Source organism: Peromyscus eremicus, chromosome 6 (assembly GCF_949786415.1).
Source record: "Peromyscus eremicus chromosome 6, PerEre_H2_v1, whole genome shotgun sequence".
Lineage (NCBI taxonomy): Eukaryota > Metazoa > Chordata > Mammalia > Rodentia > Cricetidae > Peromyscus > Peromyscus eremicus.
The window spans coordinates 123257468-123277781 of NC_081421.1; the positions used below are offsets into that span (position 1 = coordinate 123257468).

Genomic DNA, 20314 nt, shown 5'->3' on the forward strand with positions numbered 1-20314 from the left:
GCCCAGGGAACATCATGGAAGACAGGGCAGAAAGCATGCAAAGGTAAGGAGGGGTGATGTAGAACACTGTCTTCCATGTGTGACATGGTCCTGGTGGTCCTGAACTCAGCAGCCGTGATTACTTGCAAAAGACTGGACTGAACAATAGTTCATCTTGGAGAGGGAGAAAGTTCATAAGGCCCTTCCCCTTCCTGAGGATGTGTAGGCAGTTAATGGTTGTTGGAGGAGAGACACTTTCTTCAATGTCGTAGCCACTGGTAAGTGCATGTGTTCTTGTAAATAACCTCTGACCCATGCTTCTGTAAGCAACCATAATGAAACCCAGTGGGTCATCAAAGTGAAAAACCAAATATCAAAGTAAAGGAGACTAAGTAGTTGGGGAGTTAATGGACGTGGAAGGATGTAGCAGGAATCTTAAAAGTTCTTATTAATAAAAACAAACCTGGAGCCAGGTATTGGGGTGAATGCTGGAAGATCAGAGAAGCAGAACAAGCCACAGCCACCTCACCTGGCCAATTCCTCAGCTGATCCTGTTTTCTCAGACTGGAAGTCTCTGAGTCCTCATCCAAATGGGTCTCAGCTGAACTGCTGCTCAAAAGCCTAAAGGCTTAACCAGCTAAAAGCTTCTAGTTTCTGGTCTTCATGCCTTATATACCTTTCTGCTTTCTGTCATCACTCCCTGGGATTAAAGGCTCACGTTCTGGGATTAAAGGCGTGAGTCACCATGCCTGGCTGTTTCCTTGAACACACAGAGATCCAGGTAGATCTCTGCCTCTGGAATGCTAGGATTAAAGGTGTGAGTGGCTGTTCTGTTCTCTGACCCCAGATAAATTTATTAGGGTGCACAATATTTTGGGGAACACAATACCACCACAGAAGGAGGTCATGATGAGAAAGTGGATATGACCAAAATTCATTATGTACATGTATGGAAACAACATAATGAAACCCATTAATATGTATAATTAACATATGCTAATAAAAATACTATAAGCAAGAAACTACATCCTATGTTCCACATCTCCATTGTGAAACTATTTGTGTGACCTTGGGCAAAAGACTCATTTTCATTTTCTTATCTGTGAAGTAGAAATCATGATTCTACTTGTGGAAATGCTGTGGAGAGTTAGCACAATAGTCAACACAGGAGCAAACAGCTTAGTTTTCCATGTAGCAAATGCTGAACAGCTGTTACCAGGTACTCTACCACAGGGTGACCATTGTGTGTTTACACATCTGCGAATACTTTCATGTTTTGTGATGGAAGGAAATTCATTTATGAACACACATACATATATACACATACACACATTTATACATGTGCACGCATACTCACCGTATACACACACACACACACACACACACACACACACACACACACACACACAGAGCCAGTCATCATATGTGGACAGCAGTCAGATATATTTGCTTCACTTGTGACATAAATTAGTTGGAAATGGGAGCAGAAACCATCACAAGAACACACTGGGCTCTCCACCACTTCTGAGAGGCACTGACAAGTGTGGGCACAGAGTCTAAGACATTATCTTTAAAAAAACCCAAAGCCCAGTTAGGGAGTTAGATCCTTTGCCAACTATTTTGGATCATTAAAATATAGCAGTAGAGAACATTCTTGCTGAGAGGAAGATGACCCAGATAAATTTCTTCAGTTCTATTCAGAGGGAACATACATTTAACTCCTTGGCCATGTTTTCCTTGGGCATCATTCCCTGCAAATAGTTAGATACAGAATAGCAGCTCTCTGAACCCACAGCTGATGCTCAGCCACATTCTTTGTTTATTCCTGGGAAGGAAGAGTGTATTCGTTACTTTTCTTGTTGCTCTGACAAACGATGAGAGAAGTCACTGAAGGGAGGAGGGGTTTATTTTGACCCAGGGTTTGATATGGTCCAATCTATCACAAGGGGAGGACAACAGAGGGAGTGCTCCAGAGGGAGGCACAACAGAGGGAGTGCTCCAGAGGGGAGGCATGACAGAGGGAGTGCTCCAGAAGGGAGGCACAGCAGAGGGAGTGCTCCAAAGGGAGGCATAGCAGAGGGAGTGCTCCAGAGGGAGGCACAATGGAAGGAGTGCTCCAGAGGGAGGCACAGCAGAGGGAGTGCTCCAGAGGGAGGCACAACGGAGGGAGTGCTCCAGAGGGAGGCACAACAGAGGTAGTGCTCCAGAGGGAGGCACAACAGAGGGAGTGCTCCAGAGGGAGGCACAACAGAGGGAGTGCTCCAGAAGGGAGGCACAGCAGAGGGAGTGCTCCAGAAGGGAGGCACAGCAGAGGGAGTGCTCCAGAGGGGAGGCATGACAGAGGGAGTGCTCCAGAGGGAGGCGCAACAGAGGCAGTGCTCCAGAGGGAGGCACAACAGAGGCAGTGCTCCAGAGGGAGGCACAGCAGGAGTGCTCCAGAAGGAGTGCTCCAGAGGGAGGCACGGCAGAGGGAGTGCTCCAGAGGGAGGCACAATGGAGGGAGTGCTCCAGAGGGAGGCACAGCAGAAGGAGTGCTCCAGAGGGAGGCACGGCAGAGGGAGTGCTCCAGAGGGAGTGCTCCAGAGGGAGGCACGGCAGAGGGAGTGCTCCAGAGGGAGGCACGGCAGAGGGAGTGCTCCAGAGGGAGGCACGGCAGAGGGAGTGCTCCAGAGGGAGGCACGGCAGAGGGAGTGCTCCAGAGGGAGTGCTCCAGAGGGAGGCACGGCAGAGGGAGTGCTCCAGAGGGAGTGCTCCAGAGGGAGGCACGGCAGAGGGAGTGCTCCAGAGGGAGGCACGGCAGAGGGAGGCACAGCAGAGGGAGGCACGGCAGAGGGAGTGCTCCAGAGGGAGGCACAGCAGAGGGAGTGCTCTCAGGGTGCAGTGACAGCAGCTGCTCCCTTGAATCTTGGCGGGTTAGCAAAGCAGAGAAAGGGAGGGTGGGGGAAAGAACAGGGTGACGGAGAGGGAAAAGGAGAGGGAGAGGAAGAGAGAGAGAGACTGCTGCTCAGTGGCTTTCTTTTCTTTTTCTCTCTTTATCAGTCTGGGACCCCAGAGTGTGGACCAGTGCCTCCCCTATTTGGATCTTACCACCAGTTGATCCTGCTGCCCAAAGGTACGAGTTCCTCACGCCCTCAGCATTTATTATTCCTCTCTACTAGACAAAATTAGCCACCACAGAGACACAGGTAAATTCTTGGGCAAGAGGAACTTATTTTTATCTCAAGGAACTTTCAACGGTGAGTCTCTCCCTTACCTAACTGCTTTGGGTCTGAAATGAGGACAAGTGAGAGAGAAAATGCAGTAAAAGAAGGCTGCATGAGACCAGGGCTCAACACGAAATGCCTTCTCAGGGATCCGTCAAGATCTCCCAAAGTCAACATTTCAGCTTTCATAGTTATGAAATGCAGAGACTAAAATTAAACACTTTTAAATAGAAAAATGCTTTGAGGTTTAGTTTACCTGATCATCATAATCTGATCCTGTGTCAACGATCTCTCCAGCATCAAACATCATCGAAGGGTCAAGGTCAGTTGAATCTAAGTTTAAGAAAGACATGATCAGCTGGTGGAGGCTGTGTATGTTTCCAAAGCAAGAAGTTTCCCATCAGGTTGCCATACTGTCCTGTTGTTCCATTAACCACACACACATTTATACACTGCTCTATCCGTCACGCTCTGTGTCTGGGCTGGTGGTAGAGGACACAGACACTCTGGATCCTGTCCTGGCCTTCAGAAGAACAAGCCCTGAAGGAGGCTAATTTGTCAACAGTAAGACTCAGAAACCATCAAGTGTGAGGAGCTAGATCTGGTCATCCGTGAGGTGACAGACCAGCAGTGTGAGGACTAGATCTGGTCATCCGTGAAGGTGACGGACCAGCGGTGTGAGGACTAGATCTGGTCATCCGTGAAGGTGACGGACCAGCAGTGTGAGGACTAGATCTGGTCATCTGTGAAGGTGACGGACCAGCAGTGTGAGGACTAGATCTGGTCATCTGTGAAGGTGACGGACCAGCAGTGTGAGGACTAGATCTGGTCATCCGTGAGGTGACAGACCAGCAGTGTGAGGACTAGATCTGGTCATCTGTGAAGGTGACGGACCAGCAGTGTGAGGACTAGATCTGGTCATCTGTGAAAATAACAGACCAGCAGTGTGAGGACTAGATCTGGTCATCCGTGAGGTGACAGACCAGCAGTGTGAGGACTAGATCTGGTCATCTGTGAAAATAACAGACCAGCAGTGTGAGGCACTAGATCTGGTCATCCATGAGGTGATGGACCAGCAGTGTGAGGACTAGATCTGGTCATCTGTGAGGTGACCGACCAGCAGTGTGAGGACTAGATCTGGTCATCTGTGAAAATAACAGACCAGCAGTGTGAGGACTAGATCTGGTCATCTATGAAGGTGACGGACCAGCAGTGTGAGGACTAGATCTGGTCATCCGTGAGGTGACCGACCAGCAGTGTGAGGACTAGATCTGGTCATCCGTGAGGTGACAGACCAGCAGTGTGAGGACTAGATCTGGTCATCTGTGAGGTGACAGACCAGCAGTGTGAGGACTAGATCTGGTCATCTGTGAAAATAACAGACCAGCAGTGTGAGGACTAGATCTGGTCATCTGTGAAAATAACAGACCAGCAGTGTGAGGACTAGATCTGGTCATCCGTGAGGTGACGGACCAGCAGTGTGAGGACTAGATCTGGTCATCCATGAGGCGACAGCGGTACTGAGAGTCTTCACAAGGAACTGACCCAGGAACTTGAGGTTGGAGGGGAAGATGAGTGTTTAGGAGAGGTAGCTTCAGGATGTTCTGAGAAGTGAGACACGGGCACCACAAACAGAGAGGAAGAAGAGCAGGGAACTTCTGGACAAACAGGGCTGATTTCCCATTCTAAAACGTGACTTTTGCTTCAAGCCTACGGGTGCCTTTACCCTCTGTTCTAGCTTCATTTCATTTGCTGTGACAAATACCTTCACAAGAGGAGACAGAGGGAGGGAAGGAGTTGTTCAGCATTCAATTCCAGGTTTCACTCCATAATTGAGAGGAAGTCAAGAACTCAGGCACCTACTCCTTCATGTCCATAGTCAAGAGCAGAGAGTGATTAACATATCCTTGTCTGCTGGCCACTCAGATAGCTCTCTACTCCCACACAGTCCAGGGCCCAGCCCAGGAAATGATGTTGCTCATACTCAGGGTGGGTGTTTCTTCCTCAATTAACAGTCAAGACAATTCCCACAGACATGCCCACAGGCCGGGCAGATCTAGATAGCTCCCACAGACATGCCCACAGGCAGATCTAGACAGTTCCCACAGACATGCCACAGGCAGATCTAGACAGTTCCCACAGACATGCCCACAGGCAGATCTAGACAGTTCCCACAGACATGCCCACAGGCAGATCTAGACAGTTCCCACAGACATGCCCACAGGCAGATCTAGACAGTTCCCACAGACATGCCCACAGGCAGATCTAGACAGTTCCCACAGACATGCCCACAGGCAGATCTAGACAGTTCCCACAGACATGCCCACAGGCAGATCTAGACAGTTCCCACAGACATGCCCACAGGCAGATCTAGACAGTTTCTCAGCAGAGAATCTGCTCCATGAGTCTAGACTGTGTCAAGCTGACAGCTGAAACTAACCATCACATTCCCCAAAGGCAAGAAGACACAGACTGACTAACGGAGGCTGTCTCTTCTCAAGTAGAAGAGGCCACGTCAAATCACTTGCCATTAATCCCCCAGGCTCAGATTTACACCATCAGTTTCCACCCTGAGTTCTCGTAGCAGAGGTGACTTGTTGCTCTCACTTAACTCTTTCCTGTGGGGAGACATGCCACCTACCTAAGTACACACACCTCCCTGGCCAGGAAAGTGCTGCCCATAACAGGTTTACGTGTTCTGTGAAACAGCAAACCACTTCACATTCCACTGTAACCTGGGCTTTGACAAGTCATTCTTGGTCAGAGTATGGAAGTTTAATGAAGTATATTTTCATAACAGTACATACTTCATACACTCCTCAGAAGCAGAGCAGCCTCAGAAGTATTGCTTCATATTCCTCTTAACACTAGAGTCAAGGTGGGGTCTCACCCAGTGTTTCCTCTCTCTTCCCCCTTCATCCCACCCCTTCCTCTTTTTCCTTCATCCTTTCTTCAGATAGGCCTCAGTCTTTTGGTCGGTCTGGCTTTGAACTTGTGAAGCCACAGCCTCAGGCTCTAATGAAATTGCAGGTGTGCACCCCTCTATACTATCACTCCTCTGATCATTGCTAACCCTACTCTCTGCCAAACTGACCAAGTACTCGTGTTTGTGGTTTCCATATTCTTTTCTATTTTTCTAGGGCAGAGTTTGACTGTGTATCCGGGATGACCTCAACTTGGAGCAGGTACCACTGTGTAATAGCAATGACAGAACTTGAAGCTTCCATTTCTTTCTTCTCATGCACCCTGCTGACAACAAACTCTAAGCAGAGCGACCTGCAGGGCTCTCCCAGTGCTGCTACACAGGTGAGGACCTGGAGGGCATGGCTGTCCACTGACATCCTGAGACAGGGAGGGACAATAAATGCATTTGGATGAAGCACATTGCAGGGGGCTGTGGAAACATCAGAGGTGGAATAATGGAATCGAGTTCAAGCCAGGACAATCAAGTCACCTTCCTAGGCAGCTTTTGTGGACAGCAGTGTTAAAGACAACAGAAATGTGTTCGGCTCTCCTTAGTCTCCAGTGTAGACATTGTCTTCTTGACCGGTCAAGTAGAGGAAGGTGTGTGGGTGGATGTGCTTCCCTAACCTCTGACTGTCCTTTGATTCCGAGAGTCCACAGGATCTGAACACAAAGTCTTAGTGAACACCCAGCAGCAAGGACTCCCTTGTCCTACTTATTGTTGAATTGGAAACCATTCCTCCCATTGTTTTCAAGAAGTGAAATCTGAAGGACCCTTAACAACCCACCAAGTAGGGACCACATGCTAGCATTTGAAACAGCAGCAAATTCATTAGAAAACAATTTTCAGTCACATCAGAATGAAAAGACTTTTGATTAAAACTAACTTCCCTGTTAGGAGGAAGAGGAGATTGATGATCCTTCCTAATCAAGGGCTTTGACAGAAATCTCACTGTATCACTAAGGGATGGCAATTCTTGACTCACTGTTGCCCCTGGCAACCATAGTATTAATATATCTCAGATGATAGACAAAGGGTATCATTATCAGCTCAGATAATGATTGAATAGCTTGCATTTTAAAAAACACTGGTTGCTTAGTTTTCTGGAAATGGGGACTTTACTAATAGCCCAAGGAGCCAGGGAGACAAACACTGATGTGCTTCAGGCTTTCTTTCAACCAATACACAGGCACATAAAACACCAGACATGATTTTCTTCCTCATAAATGACCACAGAATTCAGACATTTAGAAAAAGTGATGGTATGGCTTTCATTTCTCCCTGTTCTGAGTTTTTCAATTTCTTTTCAGATCTAAAGATATCCTTTTTTAGAAAACAAAGAAAGGTCTGATCTGAAATGGCTCCCCACCTGACACACTCAGTGCCACTTGTTTTAATGTAAGGTGGTCTTCAGAAATATTACCCAGGCTGTCTTTAATTCAATGGGAACCAGAGGCAAAGGGCTTTAAGGAGGCAGTAGAGGTGAGCCGAACCACATTGCTCTCCAGGACAGTGTCCTAGATGTCGATCTAAATTTGCAGGAGGACATACCTGCCACTTGGCCTGCCAAAGAGACCCTCCTGCAATGAGGCTTCTTGAGCCATAGAGGCCAGCACTGAATGAGACTCTTCCACCCCTCTGGCTGTCCCCCTTAAGGGGAGCAACATCTCCTGTTCCTATAGCCATTAAACTGTCAGGATTGTGTTTCAGCATGACATATCAAAACACAACTTAGAAATTAAAGGTGTTCTGTTTACAGGCACTGTACAACTGAAGATGAATCAAAGGACCTCTGCGTTCTCCCTCAACAGATGCTGCTCCTGGGCACCCTCTGTGCAGACCGAGTACTTCCTGTCAGGATAGATGCTGCTCCTGGGCACTCTCTGTGCAGACCGAGTATTTCCTATCAGGGATAGATGCTGAGTACTTCCTGTCAGGGATAGATGCTGCTCCTGGGTACCCTCCGTGTAGACCAAGTACTTCCTGTGAGGGATAGATGCTGCTCCTGGGTACTCTCTGTGCAAACTGAGTACTTCCTGTCAGGAATAGAGCTGCTCCTGGGTACTCTCTGTGCAGACCAAGTACTTCCTCTCAGAAATAGAGCTGCTCCTGGGTACCCTCTCTGTAGACTGAGTACTTCCTGTTAGGGTTCTGTATACACTGAACTTGAGAATCCCACTCTTATGCCACAGGCATGGGAGTGTTAGCCACACTGTGGCAGAATTCCTTTGAGGAACAGCACTGCATGTATATGGGGAAAGGCAAGCCCCTGAGTGAGGAGAGGGAGGGCTGGCTCTTCAGTGACTCTAGGATTGGATGGGGAGAGGGCAAGAAGGAGGGAGACGATAGGAGAGCCGAATCTGGGGAAAGGAGGACAAAGTGTAATGTCTGAGACGTGGCCTCCCTGTGAGCCTTGAGTCCTTTGCAGAGACATAAGCTCATACGCAGCCTTTCCTTTCCAGTAGGACAGAAACACCCTTTACCCACAAACTCACTGCCTCATTCCAATGCCCCTGTGAGGCAGGTACTCTTGTCTCCTCTTTCTAAGTAAGGAAATACAAGCCCAGAGAGATGCACTGACACACAGGGAGCAACAGCTCTGCTCAAAGTGCCGATGGGCTCCACAGAGGAGGGACACTAGAGGCTGTAGAGGTCATGGACCTGCAGCCAGAGGAAAAGACAAAGGAACCCCAATACACACTGGGCTCAAGGTGAAGATCTGGTATACCTGTGAGGTGTGAGCTTGGACCTCAGCTGAGGTGGCCAGATAGAAGAGAAAGGCTTTATGCCATCTCCCTTGGGCTCTTGCACACACACACACACACACACACACACACACACACACACACACACACGCACGCACACACACACACACATGCACACACACCACAGACACACAGACATACACATCCTCACAGATATCACTCTTAAATAGAGACACAAAGGAGGATCTGGTCCATGTAGGATGAGACTGGGGAACATTATACACAGTGGGAGCACACAGATGGAGACAGGTATTCAGTGTGACTAGAAGAGCAGGTGCAAAGGCCAGAGGCAGGAGCTAAGCCAATCAGAGAAGTGCAGGGATGGTGTGGGTGAGGGGTGGAGGTGATGCTTCACTGGACATGGGATAGCTAAGGATTCTGGGTGTTTGGATATAAGAAGGGCACGGGCACCCAGCCTGCAGAAAAGCCACAGGTTTTGTTTTGTTGTTTATTAGGGAGGCAGGATGGTTAGAGCATTCTCTGGGGATCACCTTGTAGCAGTGTTCTTGACAGGCAGGAGAGCCCCAAAATGGGAGCTGACGAGGCCACCAACACTGTGGATGCAGAGAAGAAGAAGTGCCAACTGGTGCAGATATGAGAGCAAGAACACTGCCGGCTAACTTCTGGAACAGAGGTAAAGTGGATTTACACCTGTTCTTGTCTGTGGCTTCCTTCTGGACCATGAGAGCTGGAGCCAGGATTTTCTTATTTGTTTTGTTTTGTCTTCAGGGGGCTCAACAAAAATCCAAAACCTGCTGTTTTCAGAGTGGCTGATTCATTTGAATATAGTGTGCATATACACAATACAACATCAATCAACAATCAATTATCTATCTACATCAACCATCTATATATTTATCATCTATTACCTATAGCTATCTCTCATCTATTTATTATCTATCTGTTCTCTATTATATATCTCCCAGTCAATTATTATCTCCCTGTCATCTATCATCTATCGGTTTCCATCTATGTATCGATGTATCTAATTATTTTGCAGAGCAGAGAGTCTAACCTAAGGCCATGCACACACTAGCAAGTGCTACACCATGGAACTATGTTCCCACTCCCAAACCTTTATTTTTAAACTTACTTATCTTGTTCTTAATTCTTCTGAGTTGTGATTTTATAAAATATAATAAAGAGTTGTAGGCTATAAAGTAAAAAATTGAGGGTGATTCATACAAAATTATGAGTCTGAGGGGGAGGACAACAGACAGACAAAGTAGCACGGGGAGTTTACCTATATCAGGGTATATTTTCCATGACAGAGATCCAGGGTTGAGGGCTTAGAAAAAGAGAAAAATGACCTTGGACCTATGGGATGGGACAGATGAAATTTGGATGCCCGATGTGGGCCTGAATTTCTACATAAGGCCCAAGAAAGCTGTAAAACAAAACAAAAAACCACAAGACAAACAAACAAAAACTGGATATAGCCCCTTTAAGAGACTCTGCCATACAGTCAGTGAGTACTTGAGTAGCTAGCACATTAAGTAGAAATAACAAGCTAAGTAAAAAGAACTCCTGCCACAGTGTTGATACCAACTTCCTAGAGCTGGGGTGGTTAAATGCAGCACCCAGTTAAATGTAGCTCTTTGCCAGGCCTGTGGGCTTAAGGCTCAGCTCTCACAGACCAAAGGAGAGAGTGGAGCCAGCCAACAGAGCCAAGGCAGAGGGCCTAGCTAACACTTAGCAGTTTAATGTTTGGTTCACACAGTTAGAAAAGGCTATAGATATACAATAAAGACAGGTCCAGACAGAAAAAAAATCTCTAAATAGGTTACAGTGTGTTTAAAAATGTGTGTAGGCTTAAGAAAGAAAAAAAAATGGGTATAGACAGTCATAGGAAAAATTAGTTTATAAATAATGTAAAGTTGTTAAAGAAAGAGTAAAGTAATATAAAAAGAATAAACCACATAAAGATGGGAAATACACAGGGAGTCTGGATCCTGTATGGTGCTATGTTGACTTTGAATATTTTGATTGCTGATGAGCAACTGACAGCTGCTGAGAGACATGGGATTGTAATAGGGACTACTGAATTAAACCAGCCTAGATACTTTAGGATATCTTAACTTCAAAATGGAGTTCAGAAAATATATTGCATTGGGGGAGAGGTTATGCTTTTGTTTCCACATGAAAAGAAAAGCTGTGGATTCCTTCAAGGTTAAGAGAGATTAGGTTTGATTGGGGGAGACCTGAAATCTTGGCTAGAGACATAAAGTAATAAACCAGGAAAAAAACTACACAACAGGTGACCATGCATGCTGATCCCTCTGCGTGGGAACCCTTCTGAGAGTGGACAACAAATGTTACAACCAGTTTTCCCAGGACTTGAGCATTGTCTCAATTTTCTCATGTTCCCCTGGGGACCATCACCTCCAGACAACAGGAAACAGTCTAGAGAACACAATGCCCACATTCCCAAGAGGTGAGATTGGTGGTTTTTGGTCATTCAGTGGATCATGGATGTTTGTCATCATTTAGTGGGGATACAGGAATATAGGATAAAAAGACAACTATTCACCTCAAATAGTTTACATTGGTTTGGATTTTTGTATACAAATTATGGATTTTGATATAAATTTAAAGTTATTTTTGTTATATTTTATATGTTTCTATTCTTGTTTAGGATATTGTGCTTATGTAGCTCATTTCAAAATGCAATGTATAATTAAAAAATGCAGGTTAGTAGTTAGTCATCTATAATAATAAAACTTGTAGTCATATTAGGTATGTTTTCAAGGTTAAATAAATATATTTTAGATAGATAGGTGATCTTAAATACTTCAGAGACTTATAGAATACGGCATATAACATGTTTACTAACCTAAGGCTTTTCATGAGAGCGAGCCATATCTGCTTCTGGCAGGACCAATCTACTTCATAAAAGGATGATGGGCATCAAAGAACCTCCACATGGAGTTTGCTTTCACTGTGGCAAAGCCAGCCATTTGAACAAGAAACTTCCCTGCCTTGACTGCTGACAGTCTGCTGTACAAACTGGACAAGCAGGACACAAAGGAAAAAGACTGCCAAACTTTGCCAAGACAAGGCAGGACAGTGCTTCAAAATTCCTGCTTCATAGAAAACTCTGCCATATATTCCCGGCCTATAGGCTGAAGATGGATACCCCAATGTTGAAGAAGAACCTTAGGAGACTGTCCAGGAAGCCAGATGTCTCTGCCGTTTCTATAGTTTTGCAAGTGGCTTACACTGCACTTCCGGTTTATTCAGGTAATATTTTCAGTCTTTCCTTTCTATTTAGTTTTTAATCTTTATTTTTTAATCAGAAAGAATGAGGCTCAGAACAGAGCAGCCCTATCAGTCCCATAGCAGCTGGTGGAACTTCAGTCACAGATAAAAATCCTGGGTCATTTGGCAGTTGATCCTGATGTCCTGGTGCCAAAGGCTGTGGTGGCTTACCTGTCGCAGCCTCCTTGTTTGGAAACAGCTTGTTGTCGACTGCCACACTGATGTCATAGAACACGGCATCTTCATCTCGGTCAGCATCAAACTGGGGAAACCAGGGCAGACAAGTTTGCACCGTGAGACACACAAATGAGTTGAGTCTGACATACAGCAGGCACACATCATTCAGTTGTGTCTATAATGAGGCAAGAACTAAGCAGCTATGCTTATAACCAGACCCTTAGAGAGGGAGGGGGCAGGCAGTAGGAAGAAAATGTTCAGTCACTATGCTAAGAAAATGGGCAACATTTGCTCAATATATAAAGCAAGTTCTGAAAAGATAATTGAAATTACTTATGGCTTTCTGATTTAGTTTTTCTAATAAAAATAAAAAATATACAGTTATAAACAAGAGGGGTAAAGATCTCCTATTTATTTATCTATTTATTTATTGTGTCTATGTTGTCTGTGAGTGTGCACAAGTATATGCAGCTGTGCATGCATATGTGTGTGCATGCACGTGGAAGCTGGAAGTAGATGTTTGGTGTCTAGGATTTCTTTGAAGTTTTTACTATAATTATTTGTGTGTGTGTGTGTGTGTGTGTGTGTGTGTGTGTGTGTGTGTGTTATGTATATGTATATAGAGGTCCGAAGACAACCTCCGATGTGAATCCTCATCTTCTCCCTTGTTTGAGACATGTTCTCCTGTTTACTACTGTATATACCAGACTAACTGTCCTGTAAGCTTCAGGTGTTCTCCAGTCTCAACCTCCCATCTCACCACTGGACTGCCAGACTGCAGATGCTCACTACTGTGTCTGGATTACAGATGCACACTACTGTGTTGTCTGGATTACAGATGCACACTACTGTGTTGTCTGGATTGCAGATGCACACTACTGTGTTGTCTGGATTACAGATGCACACTAACTACTGTGTCTGTCTGGATTACAGATGCACACTAACTACTGTGTCTGTCTGGATTGCAGATGCACACTACTGTGTTGGCTGGATTACAGATGCACACTACTGTGTCTGTCTGGATTGCAGATGCACACTACTGTGTCTGTCTGGATTGCAGATACACACTACTGTGACTGTATTACAGATGCACACTAACTACTGTGTCTGTCTGGATTACAGATACACACTACTGTGTCTGGCTGGATTACAGATGCACACTACTGTGTCTGTCTGGATTGCAGATGCACACTACTGTGGCTGGATTGCAGATGCACACTACTGTGTCTGGCTGGATTACAGATGCACACTACTGTGGCTGGATTGCAGATGCACACTACTGTGGCTGGCTTTACTCAGGTCTGTGGATCCAAACTTAAGCTCTCATGCTTGTGAAACAAATGCTTTACCCACAGAACCAGCCCTTTTCTTATTCAGAGGGTCATAACTCACAGAAGGAATGGGACAATCTGTTTCATGTCATTTAACGTGAGAGGGCTGAAGAGGCCAACAGGAAATTTCAAAATGAAGTGCTTACAAGTTTCCTAGTCTGATCACAACCTGTATTTTCACAAGAAATACAAGTGAAAACACAGCTTCCCAAAGCATGTATGAAACATCTAGATTAGGAAAGAGAGCCACAGTGGTGGGGGCAGAACTGGGCACCACTCTCCGAGAACAGCAGTGACCGTGTTGTCAAGGGCAGAAACAAGTCTTTGTCTTTATCAGACCACGCCGTTCAGAGTCTACAGGCTGTACGAACCTCCCTAGGGATACCCCTTTCCCAGCCTTCTCCCTGTTACCATCCCAGAGGTACCACCTCCAGGGGGAAGGTACCAATTTAATCCTCCTTCAAGATTCCACCTTTAATTAAACTCAGGAATGAGTCTGAGGGGAAACAAATGGGCTGTGTTATTAGCATTGTTTCAGTTTCATATTTCCCCCGAGTGCATTCTCTAAGCACCAAACCAGGCTCTAGAAATGTTCTCTTCTCCTTTGCCTCAGGCCAGAAATTTCAACCAAGCACTCTCCCCCAGTGGCTTTCTTCCTCTGCCCTCAGTTGCCAATAGTTAGTTCCTCCAGTGCTCCGTGAGAGCCATCCATGGTGGAACACAGACTTGTTTGTAATCTGCTGGTGAGCCAGAGAAGGGAAGACCCCTGGGGTTTGCTGGGCAGATTAACCTAATTGGTAAGCCCTGGGCCCCAGTGGAAGACCCTATCTCAAAAAAGGAAGAGATGGATCAGAAGAAAAGAGCACTAGCTGCTCTTCCCGATGACCCGGGTTTGATCCCAAGCACCCACATGACGGCTCATAACCATCTGTAACTCCAGGTCTAGGCTATCTGATGTCCTTTTTGACCTCCATGGGCACTGTACGTATGTACTACACAGATATACCTGCATGCAGAACACCCATCCACATAAAATAACAATAAATAAATCTAAAACACAAGCAACAACAGCTAGGTGAATGACTCCTGAGGAATGACATTCAAAGTTGATATCAGGCTCCCACATTCATGTACATACACACACACACACACACCACACACACACACACACACACACAAGCACACATGCACTGAACACAGACATATGCTCACACACTCACACGTTTTCTGTCACATGCTTGGAAATGCCCCCCTAAGTCACAGACTGCTTAGTGTTCATTCTGCTTTGACTTTTCTATTCTGTAGGTTAAGAAAGTAAAGACTGCGTTAAAACCACAATACTTAAAAGACTCATGGCGCCTGCCACGAGGCCTGCAGACATCCATGGTGGATTTGGGGCCAAAGAAATCCCTTTGCAAGATTGAGTTTGCAAAGCTTCATAATCCACCATAAAACCTGAAAGAGACACACCACACAAAGTGGCGGGCGAGGTGGGCAGGGACAGTTCTGTGTCTGGGACGAGCATCCCTGTACTTTGATTTAAATTCCTGCAGCTCAGCCCTGTGGACTCCAGCTCTGCAGGACTTATTATTTCCTCATAGAAGGAGATAAAGGCAAGATGTAGAAGGCGGATCTAAATTCTGGCAGGATTCAGAGAGATATGTACAGGGCACTTGGAAGCTGTGGATAGCAGAATCGAGACTCATCGTCTCCACCTTTCCCTTACTGGGAATTCAGATGCTCAATCAACAGTTTTGTTGAGAAAAGCTACCAGAGTAAAGAGATTCCAAACAAGCCTCTTAGGATATTTATGGAATGCTTTCAGAAGAGAAAGCTCCTGAAGTTGAAGCCTTAACAATGTATTGTGTCTTTTTTTTTTTTTTTTTTTTGTGATTGGAACCTAAGGAAGAAAGAAAGGCAGGTTTTTAACATTAGCTCAGAGCACGTTCGTCACAGTCTACATCAACACAACACCAGCACAGCTCTGAAGAGCCACAGCACATTACCGTCGGCTGAGAAACTGCTTCACTGTGACGGTCGTCCGTCCGCCACATGCTTCAGCCACTCAACCTCTGCAACAACATTGTAAGCTAGCGTTTCCACGCATGTGCACCTCATCCAGGAGCCTGTGCACAGGACACCCTCCCACACAAAGGACCGTTATCTTCAGGTTTGAAATAGCCTCTGGCCTGGTGACGTCACTCTGCAGTGGGTGTGCATGTGTGCTAGTGTGCATGAAGTATGTGCGAAGCTGTGGGTTCATCCCCAGCACCATAGCAAGCAACCAATCAATCACACAAGACAAAAACAAGCCCAAGGTCTCAATGACCCTTCTAAGGTCCTGTAAGTGGCAGAGTGAGAGGCTGAGCACACTGCTGGCCACATCAAAGCGTGAGCTCTCAGCTCCCCCAGGAAGTCCCTGAAAAAGTATTGATTGTTGGGTGTAGCTGCTCACTTCTGTAACTCCAGTATGTGGGAGACTCAGGCAGGAAAAGGAAGGAAGTGTGAGGTCAGTCTGGGCTGCATAGTAAGACTCTGTCTCTAAGAACAACAACTTCCCTCCTCTCCCATTTAAAAATTTGGTGTACGTGTGTGTGTGTGCATGCCTGTGTATGTATGTGTATGAGCTTGTGTGTGTGTGTGTGTGTGTGTGTACAGGCACATATGTGCCAGAGAGCACATCTGGAAGGCAGAGGACAACTCTCACGAGTCTCCTTCCACCCTGCAATCCTTTCTCCTCCTTCCATCTGATTACAGATCTGAGCCGCTGCATTGGAATCTTGTGGGTTCCCGTGATCAAGCTCAGGCCATCAGGCTGGTGAAGCAAGCATTTTACCTGTCGATCCCCTCCATCCTTCACTGAGCACATTCAGGATGACAGGTTCTGTACCAGGTTTGACACAAGGCAGGAAGACTAACCCACGTTGGTTTGTCCTTGTTAAAGCATGACTAAGGTAAAGGGAAGGTTATAAGGAGAAAATGGAGAAGAGGAGCTACGCTCTGTGGACCGGGAATTACACTCTTCATTTCCTACTTCTCCTTACTGCCGAGCAGCACTGGAGCTGTCAGTCAGCCACCAAACACCGAAACGAGCTGACGAGAAAGCCAACTTAATTAAATACCCTTTCCCTTTCCTGTTCTCTTTCCTCCCAGCACTCTTGCAGTCTGAGGCTTTCAAAAATTACAAAATTAAAGATTTAAGCCTTCATCAAGAAAGTTTACAAATTAAAGAATCTCGAGCCCTAGAAGACAAATTTCAACTTTCTGTGACACCCATACCTTTCCTAATTATAGGCTCTATTGTCTCCCATGATCCCAAGTTCTGAACAGTGCCCTGGAAGACACACACACACACACACACACACACACACACACACACACACACACACACACACAGAGTTGAAGCCATGAGATGTATGACTGGGGCTTTTTAGTCCTAGAAGATGGAAGATTAGGCTCATTCCAGTTTTCTGTTTGTTGGTTGGTTGTTGTTCTTTTCCTTCTCTTTCATATTAATTTTTTTCTTGGTTGAGATTCTTCATCCAGTCATCACCACCAACCACCAACATCATCACTACCAACCACTACCATCATCATTAACACCACCACCATCATCACCACCATCACTACCATAATCATTATCAACACCATCACCATCATCACTACCACCACCACCACCACCACCACCACCAGCATCACCACCACCATCATCACCACCACCACCACCATCACCACCATCATCACCATCACCACCACCATCATCACCACCACCATCATCACCACCACTATCATCACCACCACCATCATCAGTGCTGGGGATGCAACCCAGGGCCTGGCACACACTAGTCAAGCAATCACCCTAGGCGATCCCACAGTCCTTTCCTTTCATTTCCTGGCATTCTCTAGTCTGGGGCTCAATTGCCAGCACAAATAAATACATGTTTATGTCTTTTTGACTAGCAACAATGGTCAAATACGGTCAATTCATAATTATGTAGAAGCGTCAATGCAAATCAAGTAGAATCTAAGAGATAAGATTAGAAAATTGAAAACTATGGGAAATGTTGCTGACAGAGGAATACAGGACAAGATGGTAAAAGGCCTCACTGGCAGGTAGGAAAAGGAGTCATATTTCAATCAATGCCTACTGTGGTTAGCACGAAGGGATTATTCTTGCAAACCTAACAGCACTTAACCTTTATGGAAGGGTTTTGTTGGAACAGTGAATAATGACTCTGGGTAGTCAGGGCCGAGACAGAGTGTGCCTTAGGGATACTGGGGCCAGCGGGCAATAGTAGAATGGGGTGAGATATGGTCAGAGGCTACACGGGATTATCATGCCTTTGTACAGGCAAGACTAGCAAAATGAAGAAAAGAAGGCACTCCAGGGAGAGGGAACAGCAGGGAGACGGAATGGAGATTTGAAAACAAGTTGTCTATTGGAAAATGAGGATGCCTCTGGTTCTGCAGTCTGTCTTCTTGAAGGTATTTCAAGGCCTTCTTTGAATTCAGTAGCTTCTACTCTCCCTCTAACCTCTGACCACGCATAGGAAATGGGTGGGCACCGTGTATGAACACAAGAACGGGACAGTAGAGCTCAAGCGTATACCATTTATTAAGCTTTACTCCAGCTGGGTAACAGGCAATCACTGTAACACATCCCCATGGAGTTCTAGAACAATGTGAAGTATTAATGGCCACAAGAAATAGTTGGCCTAGGAAATAAGTACTTTTGAAGGTCACAAACCCAGTGGAGAAAATGGTTGGGACAAGACCTTAGGTTTTTCTCTCTACAATACTCGTGTTCCTAAAAGCTAAAGTTATTTTAGCTCTGGGAAGAACCAAACCATGTTCTTAATTACCTTGTTTCTCTTTCCTTCCTATTTTTAGCTTGAGAGTTATTGCCAGCCTCTGAGCCCTTTCAGTGCCCATCCTCACTCATTCCTTGACACACTATCGCAGCTCTAACACGCTGTGGTGTCTGCATCAGCTCCCCCCCCCCACCCGTAAGAAAACAAACAAACTGGCTGATCTTGGTTTCAGAGCAATTAACTTCTCAGCAAGATGGCCCAATGATAGAAAGTAATTACAGAATGGAGCGTTGTTAAAAAATTTACTCACTGACTCTTTGGCTAATTGAGCAATTTTTCCCCAAGTTTCAGGAAAACATAAACGAAAAGGAAGAGAAGAGTGAGAGTGGAAATTTGATTTGTAATAAGGAGGTAAAGAAAAGGACTTTACAATCTGTAGACGCTTCTGAGGACTTGATGTGAGTGTAAATGACTCAACCAGCAGGATGATTAATTACTCTATTGGTCTGCTAACACGGGCCTGTGGCCCATGAGCTGCAGGTGTCTAGGATGGCTATGAATGAAGCTCCAAACTTTTGTAGGTGACAGTGTTAAATACCAACATCAGAAGGCTGGACACCCCTGATTTAGGGCTTTGGCAAGCAGCAGGTGGAAAGAAAGATTGGTTGCTGTCTAAAAGGAATACCTACATTTTATCTGTTGAATATTTATTCCATAGAAAAGCAATTTTATTGGCCATCTATCACTCAACCAACTATACGCTCAGCTGATTTAGCCACATGTGGGGTCAGGGCTGATGCATTGAGGGTCAGGGAATGTGGTAGATCTTTCAGACAGTGGTTGATTTGGAAAACAGAAGAGGAGTCAGGCTGGGTATTCTGAAGAAGAAAACTCACTAATTGCTTTCAGGGAAACACCCATATGTGCCATTTTTGAGATTAGTCTGTATCCTGCCCTAAGTTACTCCGTATTGGGTAACATAATAGTTTTCAGGCTGGCCTTGCCTTGGGTTACTTGTCTTGGGTTACTATCGGCATTTGGCACCATGTTGAGTGCAGATTTAGAGGCAGGAAGACTCTGTACCTTGGTACCCACCAGTGCCTGCCCAGTGCCATCAGAGACACAGACTGATAACTACCTAAAGTGCCACTATAAATCCATCAAAGTCCACAAGGGCACATATAGACATATGGGTGTATTCAAATTATATCAGGAAAACCAGGCCCAGAACTTATCAAATCCACCAGACTACAAAAGGATGCAACACCTTCACCAGGACCCTACAGAGAGAGGACGATGGGAAACACTGTGATGGCCAAGGCTGTAAGTGACCACCTAGAGTGAGCATCTGGGGTCGAGGACTGACAGACAGAGCACTCCTAACTGTCCCTGGGGGCTTCAGCTCATCTGGGTCTCGTGTTGATGTGGTCTTACTTTAATTGCTGTCTGTCTGTCCATTTTGTTTGTACTCAGTCCTATATTTTGCCTATATGGCCTCTATCACCCTGCATTAAGCTTCTTTAGCTTGGCTTGACCCTTAGGTTTGGCTCAGATTTGTGACCTGGGGCTTGTCTCTGTATTCAGGGCTCCAGTAGCAGGAATCTAACGAGGTTTATTAATGTCTTAATTACCTATGGCGGTAGTGACTCTCCTGGTATCTCTGTCAGTATCTTCCGGTGAGGCTCTGAGCTCCTTGAAGACTACTGTGGCTTCTTTAACCTTTTGTGTCTACACACACATACACACAAACACACTCACACACAGATACACACACTTCTCTCTCTTCTTGTGTGACATGTAATGTGTGATCTGAGAGTTAACATTG

The 20314-nt window shown here is 45.7% G+C and overlaps 1 protein-coding gene across 1 annotated transcript in view; it reads right to left on the bottom strand.

The window, feature by feature from the left end:
- Ak5 (adenylate kinase 5) overlaps window positions 1-20314 on the bottom strand; it is a 193615-nt gene that overhangs the window by 63803 nt on the left and 109498 nt on the right. Inside the window, exons 7-8 of the mRNA XM_059266474.1 lie at window positions 12342-12432; window positions 3439-3515 (exon numbers count right to left, since the gene is read on the bottom strand). Of these exons, the coding sequence (XP_059122457.1) occupies window positions 3439-3515; window positions 12342-12432 (168 nt within the window). The remainder of the gene's footprint in view (window positions 1-3438; window positions 3516-12341; window positions 12433-20314) is intronic.